Genomic DNA, 12,327 nt, shown 5'->3' with positions numbered 1-12,327 from the left:
TTAATCATAGCCCTTTAAGCAACATATTTTCATTAGTAAGGAATCCCATAAGCGACTTACTGCTGCTTTAAGTTTAACAGATAAGCTTATAACAACTATCTGTAACCCTTAGCTAGATTCAAGTGTTAGCAAGAATCAAGACTACATATTTTGCTTAAAAATATAGCATATGACCATTCAATTATTGTTAACAATAAACAATTAATAATTCCAGTTTCAATTGACAACAAAAAAAATATCTGAACATCTGCTCCATGATGATGGTAACCATAGCCCAGTTTCTTCAAAAATCATGTTGGTATTCTCACTATAAATAATTAATTTTTTTTTTACAGTGAACATATTCACTCATTTTACGAAATAAAAGATTATTTATTTTCTACCTTTATTCAATTGAGTGCTTACACACTTTATCAAATTAAAAAAATAATAATATTAATTTATAATAGGCATTTTCACGCTCAGCATCTGAAACAAAACAAATAATTAACCACATTCTAAATTTATTGACAGTTTGATTTTGAAGAAAAACTATCATTTCATCATCAATCATTTCATTTAAAAAGATATTGAGTTGAATCAACCAAAGCAGCCATTATTTTTATCAGACACTATAAATAACCAGGTTATTAGAAAGCTAAGACTCAAATTCTAGTGTTCCCGGACCTAAAGTGACGGGCAGGTGGAGCAATAGTGCAGTGTGAGAGAAGCATCAGAGATGGATACTGACTGAGCTGATTCCAAAATTTCAGGGAATAAATATTCTGCATCAAATCCATACTTTTATCCTATAGATACTTAATATAAACAAGATTATTGTTATATCACATTACTTACATCTTTATTTCTATTCAGTTCTGCGTCAACAATATCCTGGTCAACGCTGCATGGTAAAAAGAAGTCCACACACTCATAATTGTCCTTAGAAGCCAACACTAATCTATCTTCACCAATTTCTAAATTTAAATCTTTCAAGTCAACCTAAAAATATATTGGTTTTAGTTACAAAAATAAGCAACAAAAAAAAATTGCTACTATTAAGTCATACTTGTAATCTTAGATCCACAATTGTAGTTTATAATATACATATATCATTGTATGTTAGCACAACAGATGATAATACTTGTATTTGAGTTTGGGTTAATATTTATATGAAAACTTGAAAATTTAATAAAATGTTATGTTCAAATTTTTATACATACTGATGCAGGGATCATGAATTCTGCTAGTAAATATTTTATCTCTCCAGTGGGAGGCTCTCTTCTTAGTCTATAAATAAACTGTTTCTTCTTCGGTGCAGAGACTTCTGTTTTTTTCAATACTGGCTTCTGTATTTCCTCAATTAAAGGTTTCGTTTTCTGCTCACAATTTTTAACATCTCTAATTTGTATTCTGTGGGACTGTAGCGTTCCAATAGATTTTCTATTCTTAAGTATTGTAAATCTTTGCATATCCAATTCAAATTGATATTTATCTTGTAAGCCTTCAAAAACAACTGTAAGGAAAAATGTTTGGAAGAGATCATCTTTTTCAATTTTTGAAAAAAAGTCTGGATTCACAGCAACATCATAGACAGTAACTGGTGCCCCAGATTTATCTTGTTCTATGCGTCCTTCTCCAATACTCATCGGTACTCTGTAGCTTGAAGGGTCTTCTGAATTTAAAATTTGCATTAATTCCTCATTTGTTATATCCCTTGGGCATGGAATAGCCTCCGTTAGACAAACATTTACAAATACTTTTTTGCTATCTGGTTTAGTAAATGTTTTTACACAAAACCCTGAAAAGAAAATAATTACAATTTCATTTGTAATATATATAACATGTTCTCTGATTAAAATACATAAAAAATGTTAATTACCTGGCCTTGGTTTGACAATTTGTGTCGGTACCGCATCTGCTAACATTTTATTAAATTCCTCTTCTACAGAATTTTCCTGAAATTGTTAAGAATTTAAATAATATTATCTTTATATTAAGAAGTATAAATATATATTTATCTATTTTACTTCAAAAAAGTTAATGTCTACAACAGCATATATTTAAAATAGATATTACTACGAAAAAACTTAATGCTAAGTTGTTCGTCACGATAGAAATTTCAGTTATACTAGGGTTTTTCTTTCATTTTTATGTTAATTTTTGTATTTACCTTAACAATCCTCATGTTTTTCTCCATTATTGTTGGATCGATATCGAGCGTTATTGACTTTTTCATTTTTTGTTTACTCTCAGTTTCAAATGGTTTCTAGGGATTTCTAGTATATGATTGATATAAAAACTTTTCTACGATTACCTGTGTTAAAAAGATTAAAAACGAGTTTGAAAATTATTTTAAAACTAGAGATATCAGTTTATTTATTTTTAAAATACCTGCTTTTTTATACTCCAAATATTGAGTCAAAATAAACCTATATTTGACATAATTCGTCAGCACAAGAAAGAAATGTCAACTGTCAAGAGTGACAAGCAAGAAGATGAGATTAAGATTTAAAAATTGACTTAATATTTATTTATAAAAACCTAATATTTTTAGTAAATGTTTTCTAAGGATTAAAAATACTTTGAAAAACGTCCATCATTAATACCAAAAATGTAATCATTAATCCTTTTCCTTCGTTGTAAAATATATGATGAGTACTTGGATTGACTCACTGTCGCATGTCTTGATGCAATGAAAAGTAAATTGAAAGCATTAGAAAATATAAGTAGGTAATAATAAATAAATAAAAATAATACACATACAGTGATTTTTAGTGAAATAGCACATACTGCGAATTTTAGCCAATAATATTTTATTACCTCTGTTTCTAAAAAACATTTCTCAAGGCCGAGATGTTTATGTCTATGGTACTTGAAATGTCAATTGTCATTGTCACCCGATCAGCCGTCAACCGTCGTGTCCATCATGAGAACTAGGTCGAAAGAGTAGTCAATGTCTAATTTTTGGACTATTTCAATCTTTCTTGATTCAAAGAATCACATTAGCAATGCAAAACTTTGCAATATCTCGCTGATTATGAAATTAATTTTATAAGAATAAGCAACGTGTAACCTTGGCGAAAGAAATAATCAAAGGTATAGTACGAAGAAAAAATTTATTACTTTGCCATATTTTGTATATTAGATCGTTTATTAATTACTTTTAAATGGTCACTGATATAAAAATCGATGGCATTAATAGTATTAATATGGTTCGTACTTTAACAATAAATATATCAAAGCAAAATCTTGAATTAGACAAAAATAAATTTTTCGCTTGTCAGCTGTAGTTAAGTGAATGTAATACGTATGCATAACACTAATCTCGAGAAAAACAACAGACACATAACCTTTCTAAGTTTTTGGGTGTCGGACATAGTCCGTGAAAGCACGTAAATTATTATTTCGTAATATAAAGAAAACTTATTATTCAACAAGGTATAAACTATCAGAGAAAGCAGTTTGATTTAAAATTTATTATACGAATGTTCCAATTTTGTACTTATTTAGATAATTTAATAATTAAGTAATAACTATTAATGATACTTAATTTTTACAAGGTATTTAAAATGCATCAAAGAAATTATATTTTTTAGTTACAGCTTAGTACAGGCACATCTTTGGGTTATGATATAAAACTTATCTGTTCTTCATTAATGTATTGTATAGAACTTCTATCCAATTAAAAACATTCACACATTTTTTTTATTTATAGGTGCAAACATATGGCAGAGAAAAGCTAAGATGGCTGATAAACATAGTTTGAACTATGATGTAAGGGAGCTGAAACTAGGCACAAGCTTCACCAACAATAAGACATCTCAGTATCATACTATTAAGTGTAAGTTGTATGATTTTTTATAAGCATAACCATTGGTATTCCATTTTAAAAACATCAAAAGTAAATTAAAAAATCAGCCTACTAACTACTACATTTTTGGCTGAAGTTTTGCTTTCCTGTTAAGTATAGCTTTTAATTTAATTTGTTATATTAGGCAGTATTTTTACCACAAATTGGTTTAAAATTCAATAGCAAAATTTGACACACACATTGTAAAAAGATATTTTAAATAGAAGCTTGTAATTATATTTATATATTTTAGATACTGATTCATACATGGGGATATTCAAACCACTTTTATTTGCCCATTTTGCGTCAAATTTGACACATTATTTTTCAATTTCAGAATAGATAGTAGACACTAATGAAACAACTTAAGTTTAGATATTAATATAGATTTTGCCTAAGGATGTCGTATTAATAGAGCAATTTACACAATTCAATTATTATTGTAAAAATAAGTAATCTTATGAATGCTTAAATTGTATATATTACATAAAATAATACTGTTGATTTTTCCTTTAAATTCAATTTTAAAAGGGTATTAGTTAAAATATTATGTAATTGAACAGAAATATTCTTGTATTGATCAAGTAACTACTTTTTCTATAATCAATATTAGTTGTTTATTTGTGTAAACTGTTAACTTATCAATTAATAATTAACTTTATCAGTATCACATGATAACTTTACTATGCATAATTTGAACAATGTCTGTAATAACTTCACATGCAGAAATATATTTATACATTAAATAAAACATTATATAAATATGAATACTAAAAAAGGGATTAAACATTTATGAATTAATACTGCTTTAAAATGGATGTTAATAATACATGGTTTTATCAAATTCACTATAATCATGTTGTAAACATTCTCTAAACTATTTTGCTAGGGTTAAAAATGTTGCTTTCTCTAACTTATGTATGAAAATGAAAAGGATAGCAAGCCTCTTTGCTTCTTGAAGATAAGGGTTTAAGCTTTTTTCACATAGGAATAATGTATCCTTTCTTGGCTGTTGGGTAAAAGTCACAGGTTTTTTAATGGGCCAACTTTGTTCATTGAATTTTGGCTTAGTTTTGTAAGCCTGTGTAATTTATAACCAGTTCTAATTTGAGGAATAATTTCTACTGTTTCACTGAACTAGAACAATGTCTTATGTTTGTATTTAATAAATATAAAAATAAGATATTATTTCAAATTGTAAAATTATAGATGTGTTATAATTGTAAATTTTTTTAAAGATGATTTCAAGCCAGCTTCAGTGGATGTCAATAAAATGGCAACAGTTGATGTTGGGACTAATAATCAAGTGACCGTAACTGTACCACATTTGGGTGAGCATTAAATTTTACTTTTACCTACATTAGTAATGTAATTATTTTCTTAATAAGACCTAACTTTAAGTGTGTATAAGGTTCTATGATCACTCATACTTTGTTAAGCTTTATGTTTTATATTATCAATTGAATGGAAAGCCTATTTTTGATTCGCTGAATCTAATTTAAAGTTTATTTTTCCTATTTTGTCATTTTGAATTGCAGATGGTGCTGGAGTCCCACAGACAGTATTTAAAGGAAGTCAACGGCCGTATACAAAAGAATGTGTTTTGATAATAGATAGAGTTACCGGGGAGATAACATTGGAAAAGCTTTCAAGTAATATTCAAGTAAAAAAAACGAGGTAATTATTATTTTTTATTTATTGTAACCCTAGTATTGGTTTTGTGCAACCATGACCCCTTCCTTTAACATGTCTTTATTTGTCAAATTATCCTATCATGTAAATCATATTACCAAAAGATAAAGAAAAAAGATTTATGACCATATAAGAACATTTGAGACAGAAATATTAAAAACAATGATTAGCGTCGCAATAATTGTAAGACGGGGTTCAGCAATAGGCGATTCTGGCGATCTGAGTTTGAACCGGTAATTATATCTATTGTAGAAGTAGCATAACGTAAGGTATTTTCATTTCCACTAATGCATGCTTCAATGAAATCTGTGGATTTGTTCAAAATATATCTTTAAGAATATTTAAAAAAATAAAGGTACACCTTTATTTGTATAATAGTAATAAAATATAATATTACTAATATTGTGGAAATCGAAATATATTGAAATACCAAGACTGCCATCATTTTCTTTTGTGGCTTTCTCGGAGAGCTCATAGCCAGCAGTGATCTTCGGAGCTGTATTTAATCTGCACTCTCGACTGAAATGTTTTATTTATCTCGAATCCCTTTTTAAAATTAATTGGTGTATCCTTCTGCGTGGAATTGATTATAATTCTTACAGTATCAATATATATGTGCAAAAGTAATTATCATCACATTGATATACATATATATACTATATATTAATTATATGTAAATGAAAACAATTGTAACTGATTAACATTATATATAAGTAACATTTATTTTCCAGACAAGAAACAAACCAGAAGCAACGACCATTGACCCCTGTGACCACAGAATTCACAAACACGACTCAAAGATCGACGTCTCGTACTCGCGTCGCTACCAACAGACGTACTGCCAATAACACAGGTAATCGTTTTTTTTTATATAATAGGTAGACGGACAGGCAAACGGACCACCTGATGGTAACCACCACCGCCCAACCTTGGGAGTCAAGCTGTTATGTCATTGTGCCAATCACCCTTCAAACCGAACACAACAATACTCAAGATTGCTAGTAATTAGTGGTACAATATTTGATGAGTGGGTGGTACCTACACAGACGGGCTTGCACAAAGCCCATCTTGTTAAGTAATAAGTTAATCTATATATATTACAAATTAAAAAACAATATCTTAGTGATAGTGTTATTATATTTTTGAATTTATATTTTTATTGCGAATATTGTGCTTTTCGTTGCAGGTCCCAGCGGTGTACAGAATACTCAGAATCGGTTCAACCATGGAGCGCAGAAATCACAAAATATGGTCAGATCTCCTCCGCGAGTCAAAACGTCTCCACCACAGGCTCCGTACGTATAACGTATAAGTCATATTTATACAAACATCGGTGGACGTCAAAAATATGTCGCTCGTGGGTTTTTTTAAATTAATATTAACTTTTTTCCTCAGATGGTCAGCAGGTGGCAACAGCACCCTCGCGTCTCTGCCTATGATAGGGTTTGACGAAGCGCCAGCGCGGTCCCCGCCCCCGCAGCCGCCGCCGCACGTGCCCGCACATGCACATCCGCAGCAACATATACCTGCACATGCGCAACCTCACGTGGCCCCCCATGCGCATGTTCCGCAACACGTGCCAGCGCACGTGTCTGCGCACGTTCCTCAGGCGGCCCGCCATGCACCGCCCCCTGTGCCCCTTCCGCAACCTCCCTCCGCCGTGAGTATTTAGATATTCAATTTAAGTCGCGATCTATTTCGTATGTCGATTATCTTGTTAACTATACGATGACATTTAAGACATGTCATTCTATAAATAAGAAGAAAAATAGGATAATAATAAGATTGTGAAGTAAATTCTGTGATCTAATGATTTCTAGGTGTCGCGGCAAGACGACAGCTCCTCGAGTTCATCTAGTGACAGTGACAGCGATAGCGGTAGTGGTAGCGACAGCGACGATAACGACTCCAGTGCGCACCACTCACTCACGAACGGTACAATTACATATACGATTACAATTTCATAAGAGTCTAATCGAAATAGTGATAAAAAACTTATTAAATAATCTAAATGTTGCAAATTTTTTTTTAAAACTGTTTTGTTAACGGTATTAACAAATCATGTAAAATATGTAAAGATTTCGTTCAAGACCAGCAAACACGGGTCTACTCTCCATTCCGTCACTTTCATAATCCGATGGGACGGCATCCGACACGATTAAAAAAGAGTTCATCAAAAGGATCAACAGCTTTACGCGCTTTCCGAGGTGGGAAGTGTATAGACGTCCAACTTCCGGGCTTCGAGCTGTACTGAGAATTTTTCGAACTTTGGATCTGCGTTTTATATCAAGCTACTATTGATGGGCAATTGGGTCACCTTATGGTATGTGGTCACCACCGCCCATAGACAATAGCGCTGTAAGAATTATTAACCATTTTTTACATCGCCATTCGCCAAGTCGCCTGTGCCTGTAGTTGGCTACGCTAGCTCTCTCGCCCTTCAAAACGGAACACAGCAATGCTGTTTGGTGGTAGAATATCTGATGTGAGTGTGTGCTACCAACCCAGTCGGGCTTGCACACGCGCCACCACCAAGTGAAATGAAACGTTGGTAACGTGTCCCCGTGTGCGCAGGCGCGGCGGACGCGGGCGGCGCGGGCGGCGCGGGGGGCGCGGGCGGCGCGGCGCTGCCCAGCGACGTGCTCAACGACGACCTGTGCCTGTCCGAGTCGGGCAGCGACTCCGACTGACACCGACGAGGACGTTTCCCTCTCTATGAGAACTATCCTATCTAGAAATTAAAGCTTGCTCTTCACTGAGGAATTTGGTATATACTTTGTCCCGAGATATAAATTTCATACAATTTCGATTACGTCTACGCATTTGCTAGCAGATATGTACATGGACCGAGACGTCCCATCGACTTTGAAAATGGTAATATCATTTGTAAAAAAACCTCGATCGACCTAAGAATTACTGCTTGGAATAAAATATATATTACCATCATCTTCCTATCTTATGTTTTAAGAACTATGACTGCAAAAGGTGTTTTATATATCTCACGATGTCAGTGTCTTTAAACAAAGGCCTTATTAAAAGTATAATGTACTTATTTACAAAACAAAATAATGTATAAATGACTATTGGAATAATATGGCATATAAATTGAATAGGAACACCAGTAGATTTGAAATATTGTTCCAAATTTGAAAACTTGAAATATACCCCGAACAAGTCAGTGTAAAAAATTTTGATGTACGATATAAATTTATATCCCAGGATGTAATATAGCATATCCCATAGTGAAGAGCGGGCTTAATGAGAAACTTGGCAAGTGTCCTGACGATATGTCTACAATCTTATCTCGTGTGTGTTTCACGTGTTTATGGTTCCGTACTCAGTAACCCCGTAACTCGTTGCTTGTAACTGGAGTTAAAATCGATCTTAATTTAATACAGTGGACTGTTGATACTATAATAATAAAAAAATATTTACAAAACATTTGTATATTAATGTAAAATTTCTAATTGAAATATTTGATAGACTTTAAATTTCCACTGTCTGTACTTGAATATTGGTTGTAAATAGATTTGTGAGTGCAACTTGCATTTATCTGGTATTTGTGTATTAAAACATTTCCTTTTCCTACCTATATTTAAAAAAAAAAAACAAGAGTCGTGAGTTTAAACAATTGTATAGACATAACATTCTATAAACAGTTTGTTTTTCTTCTAACATGAAAAGTCATAACAAATGAATGCTGTTATTTTAGTTCATATTTCCTATACTTCATACATCGACTCTTGCCATGTTTTAAACAAATATTGGATTCGATTTTATGTTGCCATATATAAATATAATAAATATATACCCGTAATATTTTAAAAATATTAATGGGATAAATATCAAAAGATATCAATTTTAAACGACAATTAAAAATCGAATTCAATGCAAACATGGTATCTCAATGAAACTGTGAGAACGTGTTATACACGACGTCGTCATTTGTAAGTTTACTGTACATATTATAAAGTAAAATATATTCGTTTCAATCGAATTTATATTTTATATTTATTATAAGACGAATTAAAAGAAAACGACTCGTCAAATAAAATCTGAATTAAAAATAAAAAGTATGTAAATATTTCAATTTAATTTTCGTGCAAATCTCTCATACTAACGTATCTTTTATCAGACCAGATAATGCCATTACTTTTTTATTGTTAGAAATTAAAAAGGCCGGGAATAGCTGCTAGTGTTGTAATCGAATTTAGTTGTGTAATCGATTTCTGAATATATCGATAAACTTATAAAATCTAAGTTAAACTTACAAATGTAAACGATATACAATTACTTAAGATAGTTAAGTGTGTATCATACTGAAAATGTTATTGTGCCTCAAGTGAAATATAGATATATTTTTATTTTATGCCAATTTTTTAACTAGCGTTAAGATTATATAGCGTTTGGTGGACGCTGAACGATATTATACGTTAGTTTTACGAGTCCGCAATAAATTATTATACATAAAACATTTTCGTTTTTTATTATTTTATAATACGGCCAATCTCAGCTATGTAGGACACATACGCAGGTGCACACTGTATCCCCTCAATCTCATAATCCGATAGGACGGCAAATCAGACACGACCGGACAGATCTCAGGCTTTACATAATGTGCTTTCTGATTTTTCGACCGAATACCGAATAACTTTTTATAGGCCCGCCTTGAAGTTTGCACCCAGAACCTCTGGATCTGTGACCTTTTACTCTAGCCACAAGACCGATGAGGCAGTCAAATTATAATAATGATTATATAAACGGTTACATTACGCTAACATTGTATAAAATAAAAAATTTGCAAACAAAAATAAACTACCGATTTTTTAATTTGTGGACCTACTTTAAAGTAACGCACGATTTAAGCGAGTTAAAGCCATTTGTTACGTCAAGGTTTAAAAAAAAACATTAATTATTGGACGCAGTTTCTCAAAAAGGATCCAACCCACAACCCGATCAGTTTGTGTGAAAATGAGTTAAGTATACTAAAGTAGTCTTAAAGGTCGATATTTTCGATGAGGAAAAACACCTCTAGTAAAATATATATTAGATTTTTTAAGATCACATATGTTTTCTTGCGATTGACGATAGAATTAGAGAAACAGACACACAAACAGACAAACGTGTTCTGTTGTCTGAATGTTTGGTATTCACTCATTAAGATTATTATTTAAACAGCACCTTTTTAAATAAACTATGTACATATATTCCGACTAATACAATATTATTACATACATACGTCGTTTTATACGTGTGTGCCATTTTGGTGGGTTTCGTTCATTTCTCCCAGCAAACGTTTATGTCATGTCATATGACGTTGACTTTTTCGATATGTGATGAGCAACACTATTTTTTGTCTTCGTTACTTAAAAATTAATTAGCGTAGATATTTAAAAAACAGAATTAACTAGATTTTTAATCATACCAAATGTATGTTTAAATTCTTACAAACTCATAAGTATTCAACATTTCCAGTTTTTATTAATTCAATAATGTTTTATTTATATTCAAATATGTCGGCAGATAATCATTTCCATCTCATGTTTTTTCATTTCTTAATAAATTGGTTGTTTGATTTGAATTAAACATTTCTTTATTATAATCAAACGTACCATTTTTAAAAAAAGTATACTCAATTTCATGCAACGTTCTACCTTTTGTATAAAACAAGTATGTTTTTCGTTCAAAAAGATTGTCAATTTTTGTAGCTAATATCATTGTTGGCGACTGTAATTATAAACTCAGTTAGAACTTTACCTAGTTTTGGAAGACAAAAATGTTTGGTGCGGTTGACGATAGAATTAGATGGACAGACCGAATCTTAGACTGTACCATCTGCTTCATTCTTGGTAAGGCTGAAAAGTCGCAGAAAAGATTATGCAAGACGATACCGAATATATTGTATAGTCATTGTCAGATTTAATTGAAATTAATAACATTATTAGAAAATAACAAACGCATTTTTTTTTAACTTATTTATTAATAAAGCAACTCTTTTTTTTTACAAATTACAGGTACGTTCACATTGCCGACATATTATCATGTAGTCTTTTACGGTGTGTGCCATTTTGAAAGGTTTCGTTTACAACTTTTCCGGTAGACAGTTTCTTCCGATAGACTCTAGTTGAAAACTAATTAGCCTAATTAACAAAAACACTAAATATACTTACTGATAGTTTGTAAGTATTGCAAACTCTATTTTTTTTTTATTTTTATTGAAAATATCAGCTATTCATTAGATTTTACATCACTTAATAAATTGCTTGTTTGATTCAAATTAAACCCTTCTTTACTATAATCAAACGTACCATTTTTAAAAAAGTACTCAATTTCATGTAACGTTCTACCTTTTGTTTCCGGTAAGTAGAACCATAAATATATAAGACAAAGGAATATTATAGCGGCATATAATAAGAATAACCCATGATATCCCATTTCTGCAATCATAGACGCAGCAAATTTAATGCAAATAAACTGTAATATACAAGCACTAGAACCGGTTACAACAGCTAAACACGACTTCATTTCTGGAGGATATATTTCAGACATTAATATATCAAGAACAGGGTACGGTCCAGCGGTTACGACCATAAAATACAAAGCCATTAAAAAAACTTTAAGCCAAGATAAATAATATTCGTTACCAGGGCACAGATAAAGGCTTAATGCGAAAATTATTAGACAAAAATTTGCTATAGTACCCGATATGAAAAGAGTATCACGTATTTTAAACTTTACCAAAATAAAGCACGATGAAACTGCAGCCACGATTGTTAAACCATCAATGAATAACGTGAATAGAA

The 12,327-nt window shown here is 31.5% G+C and overlaps 2 protein-coding genes across 2 annotated transcripts; one reads left to right on the top strand and one right to left on the bottom strand.

Moving 5' to 3' along the window:
• Positions 1–371: 371 nt before the first annotated feature.
• Positions 372–2,455, bottom strand: LOC125066307 (PIH1 domain-containing protein 1-like). The gene is made up of 6 exons (XM_047674344.1): positions 2,374–2,455; positions 2,153–2,296; positions 1,862–1,937; positions 1,203–1,780; positions 838–981; positions 372–468 (listed from the first exon to the last, which is right to left on the bottom strand). Exons 2-6 carry the CDS (start codon positions 2,216–2,218, stop codon positions 436–438), a joined length of 897 nt encoding a protein of 298 aa, XP_047530300.1. The 5' UTR covers positions 2,219–2,296; positions 2,374–2,455; the 3' UTR covers positions 372–435.
• A 424-nt stretch (positions 2,456–2,879) lies between these two features.
• On the top strand, positions 2,880–9,998 carry LOC125066516 (ell-associated factor Eaf). The gene is made up of 9 exons (XM_047674616.1): positions 2,880–3,078; positions 3,698–3,823; positions 5,071–5,163; positions 5,371–5,509; positions 6,256–6,377; positions 6,711–6,819; positions 6,920–7,184; positions 7,345–7,459; positions 8,099–9,998. Exons 2-9 carry the CDS (start codon positions 3,727–3,729, stop codon positions 8,212–8,214), a joined length of 1,056 nt encoding a protein of 351 aa, XP_047530572.1. The 5' UTR covers positions 2,880–3,078; positions 3,698–3,726; the 3' UTR covers positions 8,215–9,998.
• Positions 9,999–12,327: the final 2,329 nt, after the last annotated feature.

This window comes from Vanessa atalanta, chromosome 9 (assembly GCF_905147765.1).
Source record: "Vanessa atalanta chromosome 9, ilVanAtal1.2, whole genome shotgun sequence".
NCBI lineage: Eukaryota > Metazoa > Arthropoda > Insecta > Lepidoptera > Nymphalidae > Vanessa > Vanessa atalanta.
The sequence above is the reverse complement of the archived record's forward strand: the minus strand, read 5'-3'. Positions and strand labels throughout refer to the sequence as shown.